This window comes from Gadus chalcogrammus, chromosome 10 (genome assembly GCF_026213295.1).
Source record: "Gadus chalcogrammus isolate NIFS_2021 chromosome 10, NIFS_Gcha_1.0, whole genome shotgun sequence".
NCBI classification, from domain to species: Eukaryota; Metazoa; Chordata; class Actinopteri; order Gadiformes; family Gadidae; genus Gadus; species Gadus chalcogrammus.
In genome coordinates this window covers 12,392,861-12,417,521 of record NC_079421.1, presented here as the reverse complement: position 1 = coordinate 12,417,521, position 24,661 = coordinate 12,392,861, and the positions used below count along the sequence as shown (strand labels likewise).

General features: G+C 48.7%; 1 protein-coding gene across 1 annotated transcript in view; it reads right to left on the bottom strand.

Moving 5' to 3' along the window:
• Positions 1-22,344, bottom strand: part of jakmip1 (janus kinase and microtubule interacting protein 1) — a 32,605-nt gene extending 10,261 nt beyond the window's left edge. The window contains exons 1-11 of the mRNA XM_056600472.1: positions 21,810-22,344; positions 13,121-13,476; positions 9,580-9,912; positions 8,121-8,282; positions 6,230-6,445; positions 5,226-5,339; positions 4,458-4,604; positions 3,164-3,355; positions 2,638-2,697; positions 771-899; positions 291-419 (exon numbers count right to left, since the gene is read on the bottom strand). Of these exons, the coding sequence (XP_056456447.1) occupies positions 291-419; positions 771-899; positions 2,638-2,697; positions 3,164-3,355; positions 4,458-4,604; positions 5,226-5,339; positions 6,230-6,445; positions 8,121-8,282; positions 9,580-9,912; positions 13,121-13,276 (1,638 nt within the window). The 5' untranslated portion in view covers positions 13,277-13,476; positions 21,810-22,344. The remainder of the gene's footprint in view (positions 1-290; positions 420-770; positions 900-2,637; positions 2,698-3,163; positions 3,356-4,457; positions 4,605-5,225; positions 5,340-6,229; positions 6,446-8,120; positions 8,283-9,579; positions 9,913-13,120; positions 13,477-21,809) is intronic.
• Positions 22,345-24,661: the final 2,317 nt, after the last annotated feature.

Below are 24,661 nucleotides of genomic sequence, written 5' to 3'. Positions count from 1 at the left end.
CACGACACATTTGATGCTTCTTTCAAGACCTCAGTGGTTTGTTGTCGTAACACAAGCTCAATAAAGACATGCATAGTTTGAATCCAGAACCAGGAAGAGCAGAGGACTCTGTAAAGGGCTGATTATGGTCCCATGTTCACCCAACGCAAGGGCTGCGATTGGTCCGCTTACTAAAACTCGACGCCATAAAGCATAACGGTTCACGACGGCGTGGAAGCGTCTGCGTGGTCCTTGCGTTGCGGGACCGTGGGACCATAGTCAGCCCTTAAGTGTGCGCCCCGAGTGCGTACCCGGGCCTCCCGCTCGGCGTCCATGGAGCCCCCGCTGTGCTCCTGCAGGAGGGCGTAGGCCCGCTGCAGCGCCTGGTACTCCCGGGTCAGCTGGCGGAACCGGAGCTCCGCCTCCTCCCGGGACACGCCCTGAGGGAGGGGACAAACGGCGGTAAGTTGAGAGGCTATACCTTTATCCCTACACACTGCACCAGCCTCAACAAGCACACACACACACAAAATCACACACACACTATGAGTAATAATTATCGGCCAATCAAAACTCTACGACAGCACCCCCTGTAAGGGAGCCGGGGTTCACGTGCAAAGGCTGCATCTGATTGGTCGAAGCGGTGCCCGCTGATGACACACCTTGGTAAATGTCCGAAGGTTACAGATGACTTAAGCCAATAAACTATTTCAGATGTGCTACCCATTGTAGGCAACGGTCCCTGCGTTGGGAGTTTACTGGGGGTACAGGGGACCCTCCGATGACCTCACCTCCTCAATGTCCTCCTCTGGGGTGGCGGGGGTCCGGTCGGTCAGGTCCGTGTTGAAGGAGGTCAGCGAGGAGGTCTCGGAGTCCACTGACTCCTCGTCAAATCCAAAATATGTCTCCACAACATGCCTCTGTCGGGAGAACAAGAATCACACTTACAAACAGGACTCGCAAAGATCAACTGAACGATACAAATAAAAGAAAGTGATGAGATCGAGAATTTATAAAATTAAATATATTGCCCTTAAATAATGCTGAACAGTCAAACACGAATAATTTTAAAACCTCTACTGCTTGGTTGTAAAAGTTATTAGAAAGCCATAAAAAGTCAATCAAGGGCAATGAGAACACCACCTGTCTTCCCAAACTCGTGCCCTACGAGAACAAAGAAAATGCATCACAACTTAAAAAAAACTAAAAACTAAACACCTATGCTCCACAAACTCTTTGTTTCTTCTCAATCTGGGTTCACCGCCTTTTCTCCACCACAACAAAAACAACCACCACCTCTGCCACGTCCTTACCATCGTGTTTGTAGGTCATCTCCTGGCACCCAGAGAAGTATAGACACACCAGAGCACACAGGCAGATAAAAGCCGAAAAGTAGAGGGTGAGCAGCACATACTCCTGCATTCTGAGAATAGACTGGCGAGAGCGAGAAAAAAGAGCGAGAGAGCGAGAGAGTGAAAGAGCTCCCGGTGCCGATCTGTACTGGAGCTTCCCAGACGCAGCGATTAGTCGAGTCCCACTCCACCCCCAGACAGATCAATCACCCCACCTCTTGGCCCTTCTGTGATGAGCTCTGGAGCGCAACAAGACGTTCAAGGGCCCACAGAACGCTGCTCTATGGCTCACTCTCAACCCGACGCCTCACTGAAGTGTCGTCTCCCAAGGAGCGTCCATGCAACGAGAACAGGCCATGAAACACAGCATCACCATAGTCCAGTGCCTTTAGTTCTCCTTTAAAACGTATTAATCTCCTGATGGTAAAAGAGTGCGACTTGACCAGAATTAGTAGAAATCTGCTGGAAACGAACCAAAGACTGGATCACACGGAGAGAGGGAGATACAGTGGGTCTGGAGGAAGGAGGAGAAAGCTTTTTGTTTGCAGCCCCCAGAGTTCCCCCTGCCTAGCAACGCCACGGGCGTCCCCTACCCTCTCCCCTGATGCCCAGCGTTTAATCGTTGGAAAATGCACTCAAACACAACAATCTCTGCAATTAAAGTCTGTGAAACTGCCCCCTCATCTGAACACTGCCCTTTTGGCTCACACAAACACAGAACTATTGTCTTTATCTCAGCATGAAAGAGCTTTCCTGTCGAGAGTGAATGTATAGAAACACCGCAGAGAAACCTCTTCCTATGAGTGCGTGTCTGGATGGGAGTTGCCTGTTTGTGTGTGAGTGTGCCTGTTTGTGTGTGAGTGTGCCTGTTTGTGTGTGCGTGTGCGTGTGTGAGATGCCGTAATTTCCCTCTCTCCCGAGCCTAATTAGACCAAATGAGGCCCGCTGTTCCTATTAGACGGCATCAGATGATATCTCCAGCACAGACAGGAGGGTTGCTCGGCAACACCCACGCTCGGGTGATTGTGTGTGTATGGGTGTGTGTGTGCGTGCGTGTGTGAGTGACGGTGTAAAACAAATATCCTCCCACACACAACCAGTGCACCTGATATTGGGTTTGAAAGAAGTTTCCTCTGTGAACACACACACACACACACACACATACACCGACAGACAGACAGATGAACGCACGCACATCACACACACACACACACACACACACACACACACACACACATAGATGCACACATGTATGCACATAACACACACAACAAACCCATACAAACACAGCCAGACACACACTTACCTTAGTGGGTTTCAGGGGTTTCCGCTTGTTCTTCTTGTTGATCAGTAGTCGTTCACGTTCCTTAGGAGCAGAGACACAACAACCATGAACACCAGCATCCTACAGGCTACTACTGCCAGGATTATAACACCTCATCTAGTGATATAACCATCCATGCCTGTCCTTAATGACCTTGTTTAGTTAATGACCTTCATTTGCCAACCCTTACGACCTACAATTATCGATAGCTAGCACTGCCTAATTAATTAAGCTGTTGTAGCATCCTTACAGCAATAATCTGCCTCAAGATGCTACAATAAACAAGACAGTGTATGAACAGAGACACATTTGCACATACATGCACACACGCATGCTTATTTGCATTCAAACCAAGAACCTGCAGATACACTTACTTTTATTGCCAAGAGAATTTCCGGTCTACTTTATTATTGAGCATGCTGACACCTTATGGCTCGAAAGGAACAGCCAGGGGCCACAGACTACCTCACCCCGTCTTGATTGATTATTGATCATGAGGTATCAATACCTGCGTGAGCTCGTCGATAACGCCGCGCTGCTCGGAAATCTGAAGCTTGAGGAACTCCACTTCCTGTTCCTCGTGGGCGTGGCTTAAGTCCGTCAGCGAGATGGGTCGCCTGAGCTGGGAGTGATGGGACGGCTGCTGGGAATGGGAGCGCGAAGAGGAGTTGGAGGAGGCGGTGGATGCGGCCTTCTCCTTCTGCAATGGACAGACATTCATTTAGATTGTACCGTTTATTTTGCTCAGGTATTACCATGAGTGGCCACTAGGTACCGCACTTTCCCACAGACAGCAAAAAGAAAAGTTCCTCAAGATGTTTGAGAAAACAAAATGCTAGCTTGCAAGTAAAAAAACAAAAGTAAAATAATAAATTGAAGTGCAGATTAAGTTAAAGAAATAATATGAAATAAATAAATTAAATGTAAATTCAATAATTAAATTATCATTTTGATAATTTTTTCTTTAGTCAATTTGAAACGATTAAAAGAAGAAATAACTAAAACAATGAATGATGTGATGAAAGAAATTAGTTTCTTGATTACCGGATTGAACCTAATATAAAAGAAACACCCTTTTCCAAGAGTCATTTTTGAAAAAATATTTTTAAGATTCAAATCATGTTTATTAAAAGAACATCATCTTCTTTGAAAATCTTGATTATTAAAACAGAGTGGTGAGGATAAGAACATCCAGGACGCTCTACCGTCCATACACTCCCACAGAGGAGAGAGATGTGGAGGGGTGCGCACACACACCAGACAGGCACTGGGGGGACCAAACCATCACAGAATCCAAGCGTTCGTAGGTTAGGAAGTGAGCGGAAAGTCATAATTAGTGACGGCAATTAGCTGTCTACTAGTGTGTGCCACTGTTACGGTGTGCCGGCAAGGTCTCAGGAGAACGACACAACGTGTCGTTCTCTGAGACCTTGCCGGCGCACCGCAACAGAGTCGAGAGCAAAGAAAAACTCTTTCACTTGAACCAGATGGAGTCGGTCAAATTAAAGCTATTTATTACCAGGAAGTTGTGAATGTATATTGACCTCTAAAAGTCTGGACACTGAATATTAGACAATCCCACTTTTTCAGATGCATTGTCCAGGAAATAAACCTGGTCCTATATTAGGGCCAATACGGTAAAAAAAATAATATATAAAGCTGAATGATGAACTTTCCTCCATTCAAATGTGAAAACATTTCCATTGTACATACGCCTCTACAGCTCGATTCCTGGCAAAGAAAAGAGAGAGAGAGTGCAGAGCAGACGTGGCGGACGGGGGGCCGTGCGGAGCTCCTCTCACCATCTCGGCGTTCTCGCGGCTCAGGTTCTTCAGCTTCTCCTCCATGCGCTGCAGCGTGTGAAGCATGTCGTCGTTCTTCTTCGACAGCCGCTTGCTCTTCTCGAAGATGGGCTTCACCTGGCTCTCGGCCTCGCGGGCCCTCTTCAGCTGGTGGGGGGGGGGGGGGGGGGGGGGGGGGGGAAAGAGAGAGAGAGAGAGAGAGAGAGAGGAGAGAGAGAGAGAGAGAGAGAGAGAGAGAGGAGAGAGAGAGAGAGAGAGAGAGAGAGAGAGAGAGAGAGAGAGAGAGGAGAGAGAGAGAGAGAGAGAGAGAGAGAGAGAGAGAGAGAGAGAGAGAGAGAGAGAGAATGTAAGCCTGTGTGTGTTTGTGTACCTTTGGTCTGGTTATACAACAGGTGCATAACATGCATGTACACTAACCACATACCTGTGTCGAACACGTTTGTCTGCAGTTTATGTGATAACATCTGTCTGGTACACAAAAATGTCCAAGCAAGCACATTCGTGTGTCAGTTTGTAGATGTTGTGTTTGTGTGGGTGTGTAGGATTGTGTAGGGGTGCTTGCATATGTGTGTGCGAGCGCACATGTGTGTGTGTTTGAGTAGGTATGTGTGCATGTGTGTGCATGCTTTCCTTTGGTGTGTATGTGAAGGTATCTGTGTATTTACATGTGTACACATGTGTGTGCGTGCATGTAAGTGCGTAGGCGCATGTGTGTCTAAGAGAGAGAGAGAGCGAGAGCGAGAGAGTGTGCCCGTGCGCGGCCCTCACCAGCTCGTTCCTCTCGTCGGCCAGTAGGGCGTTGCGGTCCTCCAGCTTCCTGATGACCGAGTGCAGCTCGGCGATCTTCAGCTGGAAGCGCCGCAGGTCCCGCTCCTCCGCGTCCTGGGGGAGGGGGGGGGGGGAGGACATCAACGGCTGAGGGAGGAGGGGTTAGTCACGGGGGGGTGGGGGGGGGGGGGGGGGGGTGTGGCGTGGGAAGTTGTGGCGCGGTGTTGGACGGGAGGACAAGGAGGAGGAGTTAATATGAAACAGAGGATGGTTTGAGTGGTTGGTGTGTGTGTGTGTGTGTGTGTGTGTGTGTGTGTGTGTGTGTGTGTGTGTGTGTGTGTGTGTGTGTGTGTGTGTGTGTGTGTGTGTGGTGTGTGTGTGTGTGTGTGTGTGTGTGTGTGTGTGTGTGTGTGTGTGTGTGTCCATCGGTGCCCTCGACAAACTAACAACCCAATGTCTCGTGTGTGTTTATGTGCTGTGTGTTCAATGTGAAGCTAATGTTCTATGTGATCTACACTGGTGGCAATGAATACCCTCTCTGGTGGACAATAAAAACCTGATCTAATCCAACATGTCCTCTGTGGGTTTGTGCACAGTTGTCAAAGTTGTCCCTTTGCATTCAGCAAATGATATGCAAGGAATGTGTCAGCACATTTCATTCCATGATATACTGCGGATTAGATGTGCATTCAATATAGAGGTGGACATCCTTCTTAGGAATGTGTCATTTTGGTGCAAGGGTGCATGTGTATTTGCACGTGTGTGTGTGTGTGCGTGCGTGCGTGCGTGCGTGCGTGTGTGCGTGCGTGCGTGCGTGCGTGCGTGCGTGCGTGCGTGTGTGTGTGTAAGCATGTGCGAGTGTGTGTGTCTCTGTGTGAGTGCCTGTGTGTGCGTGTGCCTCTGTGTGCGTGCGTGTGTGTCTCTGTGAGAGTGCTTGTGCGTATGTGTTTGTATGCGTGTCTGTGTGTGTATGTCTGTGTCTGTGTCTGTGTGTGTGTGTGTACCTGGTTGTAGAGCAGGTCGGGGGTCTCCCCCAGCCAGGGCATGGCCTCCCTCTTGGGGCTGCCGTGGTTGCCGTGGCGCTCGGCCTCGCGGACGTGACCCAGCTGCTCGTCCAGCGCCTCCTTCTGCAGCTGCAGCTTCTGGGCGTGGCCCGCCTGCGCGCCCAGCTCCCGCTCCAGGGCGCCCACCTGCCGGTCCTTGGCCTTCAGCTCGTCCATCTGCAGGGGAAGGGTAGGGGGGCGGTGAGGGGACGGATGGTTGGTGGTGTAGGAGGAACCGAAACACGGGGGGAGAGGGAGGAAAAGGACCGCGGCACTGGTGGATTAGTGGGAACATGGTAAGATTAGGTCAAGTCCGGACCTTTGCTCTCGTATTCCTCCCCCCCTCCCCCACTCCTCCCCCCCTCCCACCACCTCCTCCCCCCCTCCCACCACCTCCTCCCCCCCTCCCTCTACAGCGACGCTGACACCCACCCACCCCGGTGGCCCTTAAGCAGCCGGTAAGCTGTGCGATGTGGCTGTGGCTGCGGTGGAGCCCCGCTGAGGGAACATTGAAAGCCAGATTAAGTCTCTCGTGGTAAGAGGGCGTAAACTAGTCAGCGCAATTATTTACTCCTTGTTTACTGGGTTTAGGTGCTCGGGATTTGTGAAATACTCAGTAAAGTACAACATGGGTGTACACTTTTCAAGAGATTGTCCGTATGGTGCAGGTGGAGGAGCCGGTATGTGGAGGGAGGGGGGGCGAGCGAGAGAGACCAAGACTGAAAGAGAGGGAGAGAGAGCTCCACCCAGGCCGAGAGGTCTATGTGAGGATTTCCAATGGGAAGGGACTTTGGCAGCTTGTTCTTATCAAGATAAACCACTAATGTACCGGAGACATGAGGAAATAATCTGTGTGTGTGTCTGCGAGTGTGAGTGTGACTGTGTGTGTGTGTGTGTGTGTGTGTGTGTGTGTGTGAGTGTGAGTGTGAGTGTGAGTGTGTGTGTGTGTGTGTGTGCGAGTGTGTGTGAAACCCCACATGAGGGCCAACAACATGCATTAGGGATTGATGTTGTTTAACTAATTCATGAAACATGAAGTGTTCCGACTCGGAGCCACCAGAACTTCCTGCACACAGTGCCCATGCCTCGCCTCTAACCCTACTTGCCAGTGTGCTGCTTCAGTCACTCTTTCCCATTACACATTCTTTCTGACTTCTACTTTGCAAGTATGACTCCATAGAATAAACACCCATTCATTGGGACTGGTCTCCATTATGATTGTGACTGGTTTCCATTTTCATTGTGACTGGGTTCCATTGCGTTGCCTAGTCCCCTGTGGTGGCTTTGAGTGTGTAGAGCTGCTAATGGTTAACTCCAGCAGGGGGTTTTAGTGTTTTATCGGGAGCAGATAAGCTCATCGCACATCAGGAAAAGAGTCCAGCGCAGCAATTAGCCTCCAATAGGGTAGAGATAAAGCTCCAGCAGGAGTTACAATGGCTCTCTTTGTTTTCATAACTTAAACTCTAATACATACAGCCTTGCCTTTGTTTTTGTAGGTGTTGTTTAGTAATCGTATGTTTTCTCTGTAAGTAGTAAGTGTTAAAGTGACATTTGCACCTTGGTCTGTGAGGTACGACGTTTCCTTCAGCCTCCTACTATGTGTGTGGATAAAAGACAATACACTTGCACTTACAAACATACTTTTACTTACTTATATGGAATTGGACCTGGATTAAGTTGTGTAAAAATAAGGCTGTGTCAAAAGCCGTTTCCATACTTAACAACCGTTGTGAAACGCTGTCACAGAGAAAAGTCAGCAGGTTTAATCCACTTCCTTCCATGTAAACCCCTAATCGGGGCGTTGACCTCCAGACCACAGAACATGGTTCCACGCTGGAGAGGTCAGACTCACCAGCCGCCGGATGTCCTTCTCGCAGTCCCTCTTGATGCGATGCACCTCATCCTGGTGGTGCTGGTAGGCCGTGCGGAGATCGGCTGCTTTGGCCTTGTCTGCCTGCAGCGCGTTGGCCAGGGCCTCCTCGGCCTGCTTCCTGGTCACCTTCTGCTCCTGGACCTGAGAGACAGGATAGGATGGGGCAGACAGACAGGAAGGGAGACGGGGAGACGGGGTGACAGGGAGACAGGGAGACAGGGAGACAGACAGGGAGACGTGGAGATAGGGAGACAGGGAGACAGACAGGTAGACATGGAGACAGGCAGACAGGCAGATATGGAGACAGGCAGAAAGGGAGACAGGCAGACAAGCAGACAGCAAGACAGGCAGACAGGCAGATAGGGAGTCAGGCAGAAAGGGAGACAGGGAGACAAAGACACAGAGAGATAGGGAGACAGGCAGACAGGGAGACAGAGAGACAGAGAGAAAGGGAGACGGGAAGACAGGAAGACAGTTAGACAGATAGGTACTTTACTTTACCGAGGGGAAATTAAGAAGTTACAGCAGCTCAATTCAAAAATAATTGTTATAATAGGTGGTGTAAGTAAGTGATGAGTGGTGATATGAACACAAAACAAACATCTGTATAAAAAAGATGACAAAATGTAAATTTAAATATGTTAGCTGTCCTAAAATGTAAACCTAAACAAACACATTCAACAAATACACTCGCACACAGGTCACAAAGGCCCCCACGCATACCAAGACATAAATATAGTTGGAATGCCTTCAGACAATAGCGCTGATGGAAGCTCTGATTATCTTTGAAGGCAACAGGAAAACAAAAGCTTGGCGCGAGCAAGCTAACATACGCCTTCCTGTTTTTGTACCTTCTCACCACAAGATACTGGGAGTCTACACAGACACACACACACACACACACACACACACACACACACACACACACACACACACACACTCACAGACCTCTGTGGCACCAACACACAGACATATACATGTTTAAGGCCACAAGCTGAAAGGTCCGCTTGTCACTGACTCAGCATTGATCTATGACCTCAGACACACACACAAACACACACACTAACACACCCACATAGACCAGAGGGACAGAAAAACTGTCTGTTCTACTAAAAACAACCTGCGAAGATACTAAATTTAGCTAAAAAGCTAAAAATGGCTCAGGTAAGGACGAAACACTAACCTACAAATATTTAGGGGAATTTGAGGGGATAAGCAAACCATCAAGTTTCCACAGCCACACACAACTTTTCAAAATGCACAGAAATTGCAGTTTAATTTTATGCTTTATGCATTGCATCTCACACACACATACACAAAACCTGTGCCCCGAAACGGCGACACACACACACACACTATAAACCTGCATCCATAATGTACACGTGCACACACACACAGAGAGTGAACCAGCGCCCCACAGCTCCACCCACCACCCCACCTCCTGCTGCAGCTTGATGCGCTCCAGGTCGAAGCCGCGCCGCGCCTCCTCCCGGGCCTCCGTCAGCAGGGCGCTCTTCAGCTTGTCGGGGGCGCCGTCCCGCAGCACCGTCACCAGCCCCTGCAGCCGCTGCGCCTCGCTCTCCCGGATCTTGATGGCGCGCGCCAGCTCCACCTCGTGCTGCCGGCCCTGCGCCTCGCGCGCCACCAGCAGCTCCCGCAGCTTCTCCTCGTGCAGCTTGGCGCGCAGGTCCGTGAGCGCCACCGCGTGCTTGTGCTGCTCCAGCTCCCGCGCCTGCCGCTGCTCCTGCACGCGCTCCCGCAGCTTGGACACCTGGGAGAGGGGTAGGGGGGGGGGGGCAGGGGACGCAGGGGAGTGTGAGGGGAGTGAACCGGAATACAACCGGAGTGGAGAGACATAGGCTCACAGCCCCGGGAGAGGGAGGAGCCGCAGGCGAGTGTGATGGGAGAACCGGGTTACACCGGACAACTCTCGTGTCTCGTGGGGGGGGGGGGGGGGGTGCGGTTCCTTCCTACAGCGTAAATGTGATGAGAGAGCCAGAACATGGACACCTCTCATCCCCGCTAGCACACGCCTTCTCAGAACAAGGTAGAAGGAATGGGAGGAGGAGAGGCTCACAGCCCTGGGAGAGGCAGGGGAGGCCAGCTCCTTCCTACAGGTGAGTGTGATGAGAGAGCCAGCTGTGGACTGTGTGATGGGGTGTGCAGTACAGATGGTGGCTGTGTGTGTGTGTGTGTGTGTGTGTGTGTGTGTGTGTGTGTGTGTGTGTGTGTGTGTGTGTGTGTGTGTGTGTGTGTGTGTGTGTGTGTGTCAGGGATGGAAATTAACACCCGCCACCCGCCATTTGCGGGTGGATTTGTATGGTGGCGGGTGAATTGTGTCACTTCACCCGCCACTGTGTCGGGTAATACTTTCCAGTAAGGTCCGCCTCTTTTGACTATATAATATACCGGTAACAGGGCTCTCGTCTCACGCATTCGGCGTTTGACACACGCAATTCAACCCATGCACACGCCACACTTCGTATTTCTCACGCAGAGAAATTACCAGGATAGCGCTCACCAATTTGGGACGCTATTAAACAGTGTTACAGGTAGGAACCAAATGGGTTTCCCGTACGTAGGGTAACCAGACGTCGTCTTTTGCCCGGACATGCCCTCTTTTTGAGACACTTTTAAAAAATGTGTGGCGGAATTTAAAAATCGTCCGGGATTTTATTAAAGCCTCATACATGTTCTCATTGTATTTGCGTTGCGTTTCTTTGGGTCGTTCGCAAACTAGTTATGCTACGCCCTCCCCGACTCAGTTCTGTTCGCTTTGCATTGGTGGAAGTGAGTAGGGGGCGTGGTTAAGTAGAGCCTTCAGATTGGACGGTTTGACTTACGCAGTTACCGTCGTGTATTTATTTTTTTTACCATTATTGTTTTATAGGGACAAACATTAACAAATTTCTCCCACAGGGGATTGATAACGTTCTATCTATTGAACAGAAAGCAACACTTGGTCATACTTTACATATTTTATCACAGCATTGGCCTACTGAATGCCACAGATATATTTCCAGCATTGGACTGAATGCCACATAAATATATAATTATGTTTTTGCACGTTTGCAACGTTTAAAAGTTCAGGGTATAAAGTTCAAGTATATGCCTCTACTAGCCAATAGGCCAATAGCCTTTTGAGGCAATGTTTTTTCTGAATATTAGTGTTAAGGGCCAATAATGCTTACTATCATACGTTAGTTACCATGTCTGTGGACACATTTGTATTCAGGCACTAATTAGATTGACTTATGATGGTGTAGCCATGCATGTTGTTTTATTTTTAACATTTCAATTTGTTTAAAATGTACGCATATATTAAAAAATATATAGCGCATAAAAAGTGGCTGGTAAAAAAGATGAGTGGCTGGTAGATTTTTAAATCTACCTGCCACAGTGGCTGGTGGGCAAAAAAGTTAATTTCCATCTCTGGTGTGTGTGTGTGTGTGTGTGTGTGTGTGTGTGTGTGTGTGTGTGTGTGTGTGTGTGTGTGTGTGTGTGTGTGTGTGTGTGTGTGTGTGTGTGTGTGTGTGTGTGTGTGTGTGTGTGGATTATGCGTCACAAATGGGTTGTTGGGTGGTTTCGTGATTTGTATGGACAGTTAATGTTTTTGATTGCACTTTTACTGCTTATGCCGACCATATGTGCACAACAGATTTCCCCTCGGGGTAAATAAAGTTAATTTATGTTGCGTTCTGCACCTTTGAGAGACAAAGGAGAGAGGGGGTGACATAGAAACACCTTGGGAGGAAAGGACGAGCGAGGGTAAAGCTGTGTCTACATTTTAGTATATAAACACCTGGCACTGACTGCTGGAGAAACCCAAACGCCCAAAGCAAATGTCATCGTTATGATATATTTTTTAATCACTGAACATTCAGAGGAATCTGTACACATCAAACAGCTAGCGGCCTTAACATCCAGACTAGCTTCTGGATAGCATCTGGTTGATGAGACAAGAGAAACAACAGATCCTCAGGCCTACAACCATGAGAGATGAATAAAACATGCCCACATTTCTTGTGTTTGAATAACTAACAAACTATAGACACCATTTTTACGAATGGCGGATTGAGCCACCACCAAAGTAAACTAGCATCAAGGAAGAGATTAGAATATATCTACTGCTCTATGAGAAGGCCAATCCAATTAAATTCAATGAAGGTCTGTTTTTGAGCACACATTTCCTGTTCATCTTAGCTGCCCATATCGAAAATAATTGATTTTTTCAGATTAGAGGCGAGAGTGTCTCCTCTAGTTGGTTACCACGGTGACTATCCATCACTCAGAACATCATCAATGTCTCCTTATCCTGCTCCATCTCGGTGTACCCTACTGCTCTATCTCTCTCTGCATAAGGCATCAGCCTCTTCCTCGTTGGGTTCTTAACCCCTGCGAGAAGTGATCCCTCTTGCTTGTTCCTTCTCATGAACAAGCAAGAGGGCATCCCAAGAGACTGTACCTCTAACTGTGATTAAATCAAACATTTTTGGTTGGTGATTTTTTGGTCACACAAAGTGTTGACCAAAAAACGTTTAAAGTTGTTAAATGGGGCGAATGATCTGTAAAATGCAAAAGCTCGCTACTTCCAGCCAAAAACACTTTTCCAGAGTCCTACTTTTCTATTGGCTGTGTACCCAATATCGACCGGTGTGTGGCGTGGGTATTGACAACGTTTGATAATGCCCCTCACACAAGCTCCCTCCCTCCTCTTCCTCCTCCTCCCTCCCATCTCCCTCCTCCCTCCCTCCCTCTCTCCTCCCTCCCCCCTCCTCCTCCTCCTCACTCCCTCCTCTTCAGCTTCCCTTCACCTCCTCCTCCTCCTCCTCCTCCTCCCCCCTCCCCCCTCCTCCTCCTCCCTCCTCCTCTGCCGCTTCCGCTTCCCTTCACCTTCTCCTCCTCCTCCTTCCCTCCCCCCTCCTCCTCCTCCTCCTCCTCCTTCCCTCCCCCCTCCTCCTCCTCCCCCTGCCCATCACCTTGCTCCTCTCCTGCTGCAGCTCCATGTGTGCGTCCATCAGCCGTCCCTTCAACTCCTCATTGGCGCTGTGCGTCTCGTCGGCCATGTTCTGGGACCGCTCCGGCTTCCTTCCCTTCTTAAGGGGCGGGGCTGAGGGAGGGGTGGCGGAAGACATGGCTCTCCTGCTGCCCAATCAGGACAGACATAGAGCGAGGTGGGCGGGGATTCGGGCCTGTTAGGTTTTTAAGCCCAGAGTTTCAGTGGAGCGAGAGATTCCAGTGCAGCTCTTCCTTTTGGCTCAGCCAATCGTGATCCTTGTCAGCATCATCGTCATCATCATCGTCATTGTCTGTCTACATCATTGCTGGAGGCATCCTGTACATGGGTAAGAAAAATGGAGAGAGGGAGAGAGAGATAGAGAGAGATAGCGAGAGCGAGAGAGAGAAAGAGAGAGAGAGAAAGTGAGTTCAAAAACAAAACAACTACATCTTCATTACATCCTCTGCTTTCAGAGTAAACACACACACGCGCACACACACACCCACACAGGCTGACACATCATCATTTCCAAAACTGGAAATGATGATGTCCAAAACTGAATCCCTGGGCGGTGCTTGGGGGCCCAACAGTGCATGAGAATGTGTCTGGCAGCTCGTCTCTAGGGAGACGAGCTGACCTCTCCCCGGCATGATGATTTCGATCTCCATCCTCTACACTCCTGCCTCCCCCCCGCTGGCCGGGAGAGCCGCACCTCTGCTGACCAAGCATCAGCTGAAAGTTTCACAATACGGGCACTAAAGCCCAGTCATCGAAAACTCCCATTGTTTAACCCAAAGAGGGGAGTCTTCTATTCCTTTAACATCTGCATCCTTAAAGTCATCAGTCTGCGTCCCTGCCTCCATCCCTCCCTCCCTCTCTACCTGCCTCTCACTGCCAGTCAAACAAACTGTGAAATAACATCCCCTAATGGATTTAAACACATGACTTTCATTGACCTTGTAAGGCTTGGCTTGGGTCGCCAGCCTAAACTCTAAAAGCTAAACGAATTTCATGCTTCTGATTCCACATCTTCTCCCATCCCAGCCTGATTGATTGAATGTAAATGATACTGGCAGCCCTTTGACAGGGCTGAAGCACTGATATGTATAACGAGAAAAACACGGAGGATAGAAGCATATAAGAATAGTTGAGACATAAAAATAGCAATCAATCGTTTGCCCATGAAAACAGCAGCATCGCCAAAATAATCAGACGCTTAAAGCTAATGTGGGCCTTGAACTGGCTGTTTAGCGGTTCTCTGGATTGATATAAAGACTTCAAAAGGACTTCAATAATTAATGACATTAGAGCACTCTCTCGCTCCTCTGTACAAAGGCAGTGTAGAGCATGCGTGCTATTCCTGATGTTGCAACATGGCGGATTGAACAAGAGACGCAGGGAATGGTATATACACACAACACAACAGCTTATATATAAATAAGTAAATAAGCTTCAGAATGCAGACTTGCGCTTTAATCGCGTGCTGGAACCGAACAACGGACAAAACGTTGTCGTTCCGACTCACTTTCATCGTAACCCAGTAACCTTGTCCTGTCCCTGGGCCAACTGTTGAATTAGTAATGTACCGCCTAGGGATGCAAATTATCGAGTAATTCATTAATCGATAGTTGTTTCATCTTATCGATCGATGATCGATTAATTGATAAGCGGCAATTCTTCTGAGAAGCTGAATTTCCTTCTGAATGTGACACATTTAGGTGGTAATTCAACGAAGTCGTTTAGTTGTTGTACTTTAAAATACTTCCACATATTGTGCATTTGGCGTCTTTGTCGTCATTAACCAACTTAAAGTGGCTCCATACTGCACTCCGTTTTGCCCTCTTCATCGTGTCAGTGTCCCGCTTTTCGTTTGTCTTGTCCTGCCGTGTTCCAATACCCGTACTGTCCGTACTTACTAGCCAAAATTTGAGTACGCAGTACTCCAATTCAGATCCGGCGAAAAGAAGTATACTTCAAGGACCCGGATGCCGTACTCAAAACGGGCTAATCGTGAAGTGTGGATCGAAGGACACTCCCCGTACTCAACGGCAGCCTTCTTAGCTACGTAGCAGAAGAGGCGGAGCCAGGCTGAGCCAAAGTCGGCGCATTTTCCACATAGCCTGCATTAATAGAGTCATTTTGTAGTTTTTATAGTTTTTATAGCTTTTTATAGCTGCTAGGCGTAAAGAGTTCACCGTTCAAAGCGGGATGTTTATTGCGGGGGAGGAGCCACGGCGGCAGTCGTGATCGTAATTTCCGGTTAGTGCACCACGGAGTACTCGATTTGGAACAGCACTCACATCTGAAAAATTAACGTAGTAGCCAGTGCGGATAGTATACTTCCTTTAAGTATACTCATGGAAGTACGGGTATTGGAACACGGCCCTGCTTTGCTTGTGTTCCCGCTTGTGTTCCCGCGTGTGCGTCAAGTACGTCTGGCGTCAAGTGCGCCCTCACGTGGACGGTTGGGGAATTACGGGTTAAAATGCGATTAATTGCAAGTAATTTATTTTAATCGAGTAATCTCTTATCGACAATTAATCGATAATCGATTAATTGTTTGCATCCCTAGTACCGCCACAACCGACCATTACCACCACGGGCACCTCCATCCATCCCAGCACGGCCAGGACAGACACAGACACACAGACACAGACACACAGACACAGATACAGACACACTCACAGATAGACGGACAGACAGACACACTCGCACAGCCGCCAAAAGAGATTTATGCAGCAATATTAGTTGCCACGGTAACCCCTCGCCACAGTTATAACTCCTCATTCCAGCCAAACTGACGGACGGCGGCGAACGTCTCGACGCCCCCAACAAGACGTCACGTCAGGCAGGGGACGGAGACACTGAAGTGAAACCACAACCACTTTGTAAACAAGGAAAAACAAGCTTACTCAAGACAGACAGAAAGACAGAGAGATATGACATGGTGAAAGAAGGGGGGCAAAGGGTGAAGATGGAACGCAACCACGTAGAGAGACCATTTTAGGGCGATCAAATCCCCCATACCTCCCCAAACACACACAGACGACACTACCAGCCTCCTCCTCCTCCTCCTCCTCCATCTCCATGCTGGCCTACATTTCCCGCAGCTCCGTGCTCTCTAACACAGCCTCCATGCCAAATTCCCCCCCCACAACCCCCAACCGGCCGGCACCCCCATCACCCTGTCGCTCACAGGGTGATGTCACACGGCACAGCATAGGGAGCCATTGAGAATCTGAGAGAGAGAGAGAGAGAGCAAGAGAGCAAGAGAGCGTGTTAGAGCATATGAGAGAGACAGACAGACAGAGAGAAAGACAGAGAGGGGGAGGGAGAGAGAGAGCATGTTAGAGCGAGAGAGAGAGCATGTTAGAGCGAGAGCGAGAGCGAGAGCGAGAGAGAGCGCATGTTAGAGAGAGTGCGAGAGAGAGAAAGCGAGATGGAAATAAAGAGAGCCGGAAGGCATGTCAGAGAGAGAGAGTGCGAGGCCGGTAGAAAGAGAGAGAGCATGGTAGAAAGAGAGACCAAATGAGTGTGAGACAGAGAGAGACGGAAAAAGAGATTCATAGACGGCCATAGAGACAGAGCAGTGGCGTGGACAGAGAGCATATAAACAAGAGAAACAGCCATTCCATAGTAGTGGTCGTAGTATCCAAACACAAGTGGTGACAGCCAGTGCTGCTGCTGAGCGTGTACAGCCATTAACAGATGTGCCAAAATAAATACTACTACAAACGCTGCCAAGCCAGGCTTTCCAACCAGCACAGCTCTCATTCGTCAGGTTAAATACGACGGAAGTGAGGTAATTATATTATAAGTGCCCTTGTCATGGTCACTGAAGTACTCATGTTAACATCCGTCCATGTGCTACGCCATTGAGGAAGGTTGAAAACACAGGTGTGTCAATAGCTAGCTAAAGCGCTTTAGCTACCAGGTGTGGAAGCACTGCCAACATCTGGACTCAAGAGCACGACTTTGAGCGCCTAGCGGCATGAAGCGTTTTTTTAAGGATGACATCGGATCCATGCTCCTACTAGTGGGCTACAGTTAACATAGCCACCAAACCGGTATAGTTAGGTTGTTCTGTTCACAGACACTCAACACTTAAACCATCTCTCTCGCTCTCTCTCTTCTTGTTCAGAGTAACCTCACCCCAACCCACTGACTCACCCATTAATGACTCACATCATCCAGCAATGGGAAGAGGGAGGCAATTTGGAATTCTGCTGCCACATGTTCCCCTGCTAGCCGCCACTATTAGCAGCAGCCAACGCTGGAGGGTTGACGCTCCGTGGAACACCAGGAATGCCATAATAGGGAAGATGGGATGTTTTTATTAGCGGGGGAGGGGGGGGTTAATAAGTACCTTCATTTGCTCAGAAGCAAACAGGGTCAACCACCGCACAACAGACCACACGTTGAAGTCATCCATTCCCTGTGCTATAAACTGTTTGTTCAGCTCTTGTGCTCGGGCCTCAATAATACAAAGACATCACACAACACCACTACTCAAGTTGGTCGACACTACACTAACTTTTTCCGGCACTACATTAACCTTTTCCAAATTTGGGAAGGATTAATGGAAATGACGGTGATTTCCGCCTGTAAGTGTTGCACAGAGGTATGTGAGATTTTATTGATCGTATGATTTATGAGTGACTCATGCAAGTAGCCTAAGGAAATAGAATCAGGAAAGCCTGAACAATACAACTATTGGCCTAGAACAGTAACAGAACAGTCGCCAACGGTACAGCATACATAAAGGACCAGGCTTAAAGGAACCCTATTGTACCACCAGGTGTGAGTGTGATTACCCTTTACAAGCCGTTTGAAATTCAGCTTTTTCCTGTGCCTGAGTGACATCACAAGGGGGGGTTGTCCACCTAGATGTATGATGAATAGATCAGCAACATTTGCTACCAACCACTGATTAGGCGAATAGACTGATCTTTTCAGAATACAACTAGGTTGACAAGCCGAATTGTGATGTCAATCAGGCACAGGAAAAGGCAGAATTTCAAACGGCTTTTAATGGCTTATCACACTCTGGTAGTATAAAAGGGGCCCTATAAAGACCTGCCCTGGCTGGAGAGTAGCCATGCTTTAGTCAAAAGACTCAACAAAAGGACTCGAAAGAGTTTCAAAGCTGGTTAACTGTGAGGAAGAATAGACTAGGATGATACATTTAAACATCTTAACACTGTTGCCGACATTAAAACAGAAATGGCTGACATGATGTGTTGCCATATGCTTTAAATAGCCCTCAAAGTCAACATAGAAGCTAATGAAATCAGAATAAATACAGTGAGCTCCCTTTTAAATAGAAGTGCACCAATACCCTTCATAAAAAATACCCCGGAGTGTATGTACTGTCTTTCTACTGACTTGAATGCAAACATGAAGTCCTAAGGCAAGGGACAGAGGGACCACACACACTCAAGTTACACCCAGCTCACCGCCTGCTCCTCGTTTACCAATGCTGACTTTAGTCTGACAGCCACATGTCCAATAAACACATAGAACAAGCTGTGGGTGAGATAGTGTGTTCTGTTCGCAATAACTCTCCACCTCCGTGTCTAGGAGGAGAGAGAGAGGGAGGGAGGGGGGAGGGAGAGGGAAAGAGAGAGAAGAAAAGAGGAGAGAGCAGGTGGGAGGGAGAGACGCAGACAGAGTACAAGACTAAAGATAGCTACTCAACCATGCTGCACATCATCCACACATCGGATATCAGCAACCATGGAAATAGCTTAAGCCAAATAGCTTGCACTGTAATGTTCGTGCACACACCTATATAAATTCTCCCTTGAAAGGCCTGTGTTTCAGAGCTACGTGTGGTGACCAAGATGACAAACCGATATTACAGGTATGGCCACCCTTCCGTGCACACTAACATCTTCCAACAGCAGACACCCAAATGTGCCCGCTCCTACACAGAGACATGCAAACGATCTAATGGCCGAAACAGAGTGTCTCTGGATCCAAAGTCAATAGGAAGAGTAGGGTTAAACAAGAGAGAAGTAGAGGACTCAGGACTGCTGGGCCATGAGATAGGCTGCATTCAATCCCCCAATGGCTCCATAGCTCTGCAGGATCTCCCGGTTAATTATCATGGCCTATAAGGAGTAGCAGAATCGTATGCATGTGTAGGTTGTGCACACATGCAGTCTCTTTACACTACACGCACACGAAAGCACAAACACACACACACACACACACACACACACACTAATTGTGTCGAGGGGCTGATGTAGCTCTGCAAGGACTCGTGTGGAACATTGGGTCGATCACTGCTTGCCTGCAGAGCATGTGACAGTTCGTGTGTGCGTGCGTGCGTGCAAGTGTGCGTGCGTGTCTACAATTTGTAGACAATGACAATCTCTCCTTTCAAAAAGATACATGATACAGTCATGGGTGAAACCATCCACCTTTCTTCTTACACACACACACACACACACACACACACACACACACACACACACACACACACACACACACACACACACACACACACACACACACACACACACACACACACACACACACACACACACACACACACACACGTCTATGTTCACATCTGGATGAGCAGAGCGCAAGCTCCACTTAACTGAAACAAGGGAATAGGAAACAACAAGCCTTGGGTACGTGTCGGCGTGTATGTGCGTGCGTGTGTGTGAAGAATCAAGAACATCTCTACTATTGACATTGCACATGTATGACACCAGTACCATGTCTTGTGTCCCATCACTAGCTGCACCACCAGGCGCAGTACGCGGCCATTTCTATGGCTTCCGGCGACCCGAGTCTCAACCAGACATGCATGTCTTTAATGGTCTTCTTGGTGCGGGAGGAAACTGGAGTAGCCGGAGGAAACCCGCTCGGACACAGGGAGAACACAGCAGACAAGCTCCACACAGAAAGGCCCACCAAAAACAATAAGCGCTGCGTAAACATTTCAAAGAATGCATCAGAAGGTATGGAGAGGTATGTGTGAATGTGGGGCCTCCCGGGTTATTAAGATTAGCCTTCCTGTTGACTCTACTGCTTTGGCTGAGGCAGACGGGGCGCGAAAGCGCTGGTGGTGGAGGTGAGGTGGAGGAAGAGATCGGATTATGAATGAAGAGGAGGAAGGATACATGACATTAGAAATGGGGGGGGGGGGGGGGGGGCTGGAACGAGAGAGCAGGGAGAGAAGCCGTCCTACCAGCCCCCATAATACCACCATTAATACCCACTTAGCTCTGTTAGACGTCAGGCATTCAGCTGATTACAAATCGATATGGGGCAACATTTAAATGAGGCAGCACAGCCTTGAAACAGCACAGTGAAAATAAAAGATGTCGCCGACTGATGCCCGCCTCACATGTTCTCTGTCCAGCAGTCAACGCAAGCAGAACAGCTCCAAACGAAGAGTGACCGCAAATTGCATCCTGCGCTGTAATGGCCCGGAGTAGGCTAACTAGATACACATGTTGGCTGTCTGGGATTTGAGACCCCTGATAAAGACGCGACCGGGATGCTAAGCACACTGAACAGGCAGGGTATAGGGTATGGAGAGGTGGCCTACGAAGGGGAACACAGGAGATAGCAGGAGGTTGGTGTAGCTACAGCCCTCTAATGATCCCAGTTGAGTTTCTTCTGTAGACCCCTTTATCAGTTCACACAGACACACACTATCAGTCTTAAAGCTGTAGAGGCGAGAGAGCTTAACATAGCTGTCATCTTAAGGAGGTGAGATGATTTTATATGCACACAATATTTGGTAAAGCAAGGTCACATGGCTTATTTGAACACGCGGCATCCAGTGCAATATTATGAATGCCACATCGATGCTTTTTTCGTATTTTGTACTGCAGAAATTATAATAACCTCCTTCTTAGTATCTAGCAATCCAACCACATCAGACTGCTAATGCATTGGGTAACAACTACCAGACATTCGATGGGTCAACACACTGGGTTAGACAGCGGGCCGGCCTGCCAACCACACCCCACGGCCACACACGAGCTGCCCGCTGCAGCATCCCAGCAGGACGAGGTGCGTCCGTCCGTGCCCTCTTCATCAACCATGACTGTTTGTGTCTGTAGACTATAATGCTTTGACGTTTAAGGGCGAGCTGTTACCATTGAGCAGCACCAATAACGTCAACTGTCGTCTGTTTTTTTTTTTTTACTAGAGCCGCATGGTATGGGAGGATACTGCGTTCCGGATGAGACTGTTTCTCGCCCACTCCTTCCCACACCCCATATCACATTACAAATATCGGATTGTGACTCAGATAACACATGGGAAGGGCGAACTATGTTTCGCAGACCCTAATGAGCACAGACAGTATAACGATTTGATTCATGACGAGCATGACTTCCTCGTTCCATTACCGCAGGGTTTTTTTATTTCCCGGAACGTCAGACTGAACCCGGTGGATGTCACCCTGCTCAACATTACATTTTAAGCAATTGCTGGATTAATATCAATGGTATCGTATAATCCTACTCGGCTCTGCAGCAACATCATGATGGATTGACTGAGAGCGCCCTGGCTTTCACAATAAGAGCCCTTCGTCTTCGAACGAATGAAACACCGAAGTGTTCAGCACAAAATGACATACCTTCGGTTGTAAACGTGTCTACCTAAAAAATGCAACGGAGTGACTGTCGGAATAAACTTACTGCTCATGAAGATCCAGCGTAAAGGAGCTGGCGGTTGGGCTTTGGCTCGTCGACTGAGGGCAGCCCGGGTTCTGGAAGGGTGGCTGGTCGTGGGAAGAACTCAATGCAGTGCCGGTTTCTCCAGCCCGGGGTCGATACTAACTTTCCTTGAATTTCAATTTCCCACCGCGGCTGGCCTATTCAAAGAGAAACGGATGTGCTGTATTTCCAGGCTTCAGATATCCACATTAAGATGCTCTAGTCACATCAGGCTGCTTTCCGCTTCCCTTCACTGGCATGTTGACATCTTCCACGCCCACCCTCGACGTCACCTTCCTGCATCCAACGATGAACCACACAGGCTTCAGAATAATACAAACCAAAACGGGGGGACGTGGGAAACCAGTCGGGCGTCGCCGGTAGCGTGATAGAAGCGCGACACCTGATTGCGTGTCCAAGAATGACACCGCGCGTAGAAACTGCGTGTACTCGCTGGCTGGTGGAAAACGTGTGTCGTCACGGCGTGGTAAGGTGGTATGGCACAGATATCGCCTCCTATATGAGAGAGATACAGACCCTGGGAAACACACTAACAGCATTAATAAGGAAGTACAACGCAACATCCACAACTTGTCATTGGTTGAATGCCTGGAAAATTCCATTTGCATCTTGTTATGTCTCAAATGCATTAAAGTGATGCAATAATGTAATGGCCTGAATCAGATGAGTGCTCTTATTGAATGGGGATGACCAAGTGTTGGGAATCCTCTTTTTTTTTTTTTTTTCAATATCTGAGGCAGCATGACTAATCAAATAAGAAAAGTGGGTGAAAGGATTCACTTCAAAGTGTGTGTTGTGCTGGTTCCGTGGTGACCCCGGGGGGGCTGTTTTGACCCAGATTCTGCAGGATGCATGGCTCTCTCAGCTGGCCGATTACACTCCTCCTGTCTGACTGCCTTCCCCCCCCCCCCCCACACACACACACACACACACACACACACACACACACACACACACACACACACACACACACACACACACACACACACACACACACACACACACACACACACTTCACTGCAGACACATATGCAGTCTATTGCTGCAGGGCAATGCAATCATGGACCCAGGAAGTAGGACGGAAACATGTGCACAACATCAAGGGTTTAGGGGTTGATTTTCATCGGCCCATCAGCCTTGTTCGCGGCCGTGGGACCAGTTGTCCTGAATGACCTAACACCAAAGTGTCAATGGGCAGATCTACAATAATAGAACGCGTTGGAAGAAGCCAGAGAGACAGCAGACAAGAGAGAGGACGAGGGGACATGAGAGTGTTGGGTTTACAACCCCTGCCGGACAGGAAGACCTGGAGGCTTTCTGCCGACGTCAGCATGTGCTGATGGTCCGATAGTGGGATGAAGGGGAGGGGCGGCGGCACTGGTCGTTGTCGTTGAGTCTTTGTGTTTTTTTGTTTGGCTGTGAAGGTTGGCACCGGTGAGCGTGGAGGGCAGGGTGGGGGAGAGAGAGGGAGGGGGAGAGGGAGGGAGAGAGCGACAGAGAGGGAGAGGGGGAGAGAGGGATGGGGGGAGGCAGAGAGAGAAAGAGAGGGAGGGAGAGGGAGGGTGGGAGAGAGGAAGGCAGAGGGAGGGTGAAAAAGAGGGAGAGAGGGCGAGTGGGAGGGAGAGAGAGAGAGGGTGAGTTGGAGAGAGAGGGAAAGAGGGAGAGCAAGAGACACAGAGAGGGACGTTAACGTGGTCTCAAGCAGAGTTACTAACAGAGGTTTTCATTGAAAGAGAAAGGTTTTATCTCTAGTTATAGCTTTGTGGTGAGGCCACATGACGCATTGGGCCACAAGTGGAACAACTGTTCAGGGCAGAGGGTGACACTCAGGTGAAACGAGTGACGCCAAAAGAAACAAGTCGGCTACACCAAGAATGCATACTCCACTTCTTAGAAAAACCTCAGAACAATAAGCATTATTGTGTGTGTGTGTGTGTGTGTGTGTGTGTGTGTGTGTGTGTGTGTGTGTGTGTGTGTGTGTGTGTGTGTGTGTGTGTGTGTGTGTGTGTGTGTGTGTAACTCAGTTCTTTACGTCAGGGTGGATTAAGAGCATTGTGGCTCCACAGCACTTACGGTTTTGTTGCTCTGCATATGCATGAGGTCTTTGCGTAATAAGATTAGCATATGCATGAAGGCCCACTGTTTAAACTTATTACATAGGGTCAGTCCTTCAGGGTCAGCCTGTGGAATTCTGTGGGGAGCATGAGGATGAAAGCAGAAATCCATTTAGAGAAATGCACGCTCACACACAAACATACTCTACTTACAATCTAAACACGTTGTCCTGTTCTAGATGTGGTTCTGACAGAGCCACCTAGCTCTTGTGTATGGAGTGTTGCTGCCATGTGTTACCATGGTTGGCCGTGCACGGAGTTATAGAAGACTTCCACAAGAAGGTAATTACACGGCCGTGACTCACCCCTCCCGGTCGGGCCTGAGAAGTGGAAATGTTATTTTTTCTGTTCCAAGAAAAAAAAAGTCTTAATTACACACTCACACACACAGACATACACTCTCTCACGTTCACCCATACAGACAAACACCCGCAAAAACCACATTTAATTTGGGTAGGTTAATTGGTATTCTGTGCCTTCGACTGCGTCTGGCAATCCTGAACGATGAAATTGTCGAATATTGGAAGAGAACACAGATAAACCCAAAACTAATCCACTCCGACCCAAACAGTGGCCCTTAAGCTTTTTGCAGTAAAATGTGACGTCTTCCATGGAAACACTGCCGTTGAGTTTTCCGTGAAACCTTCCAATACTTGACTCTTCAAATGCACAATTATGTTGCCCTCCCCACACTCCTGA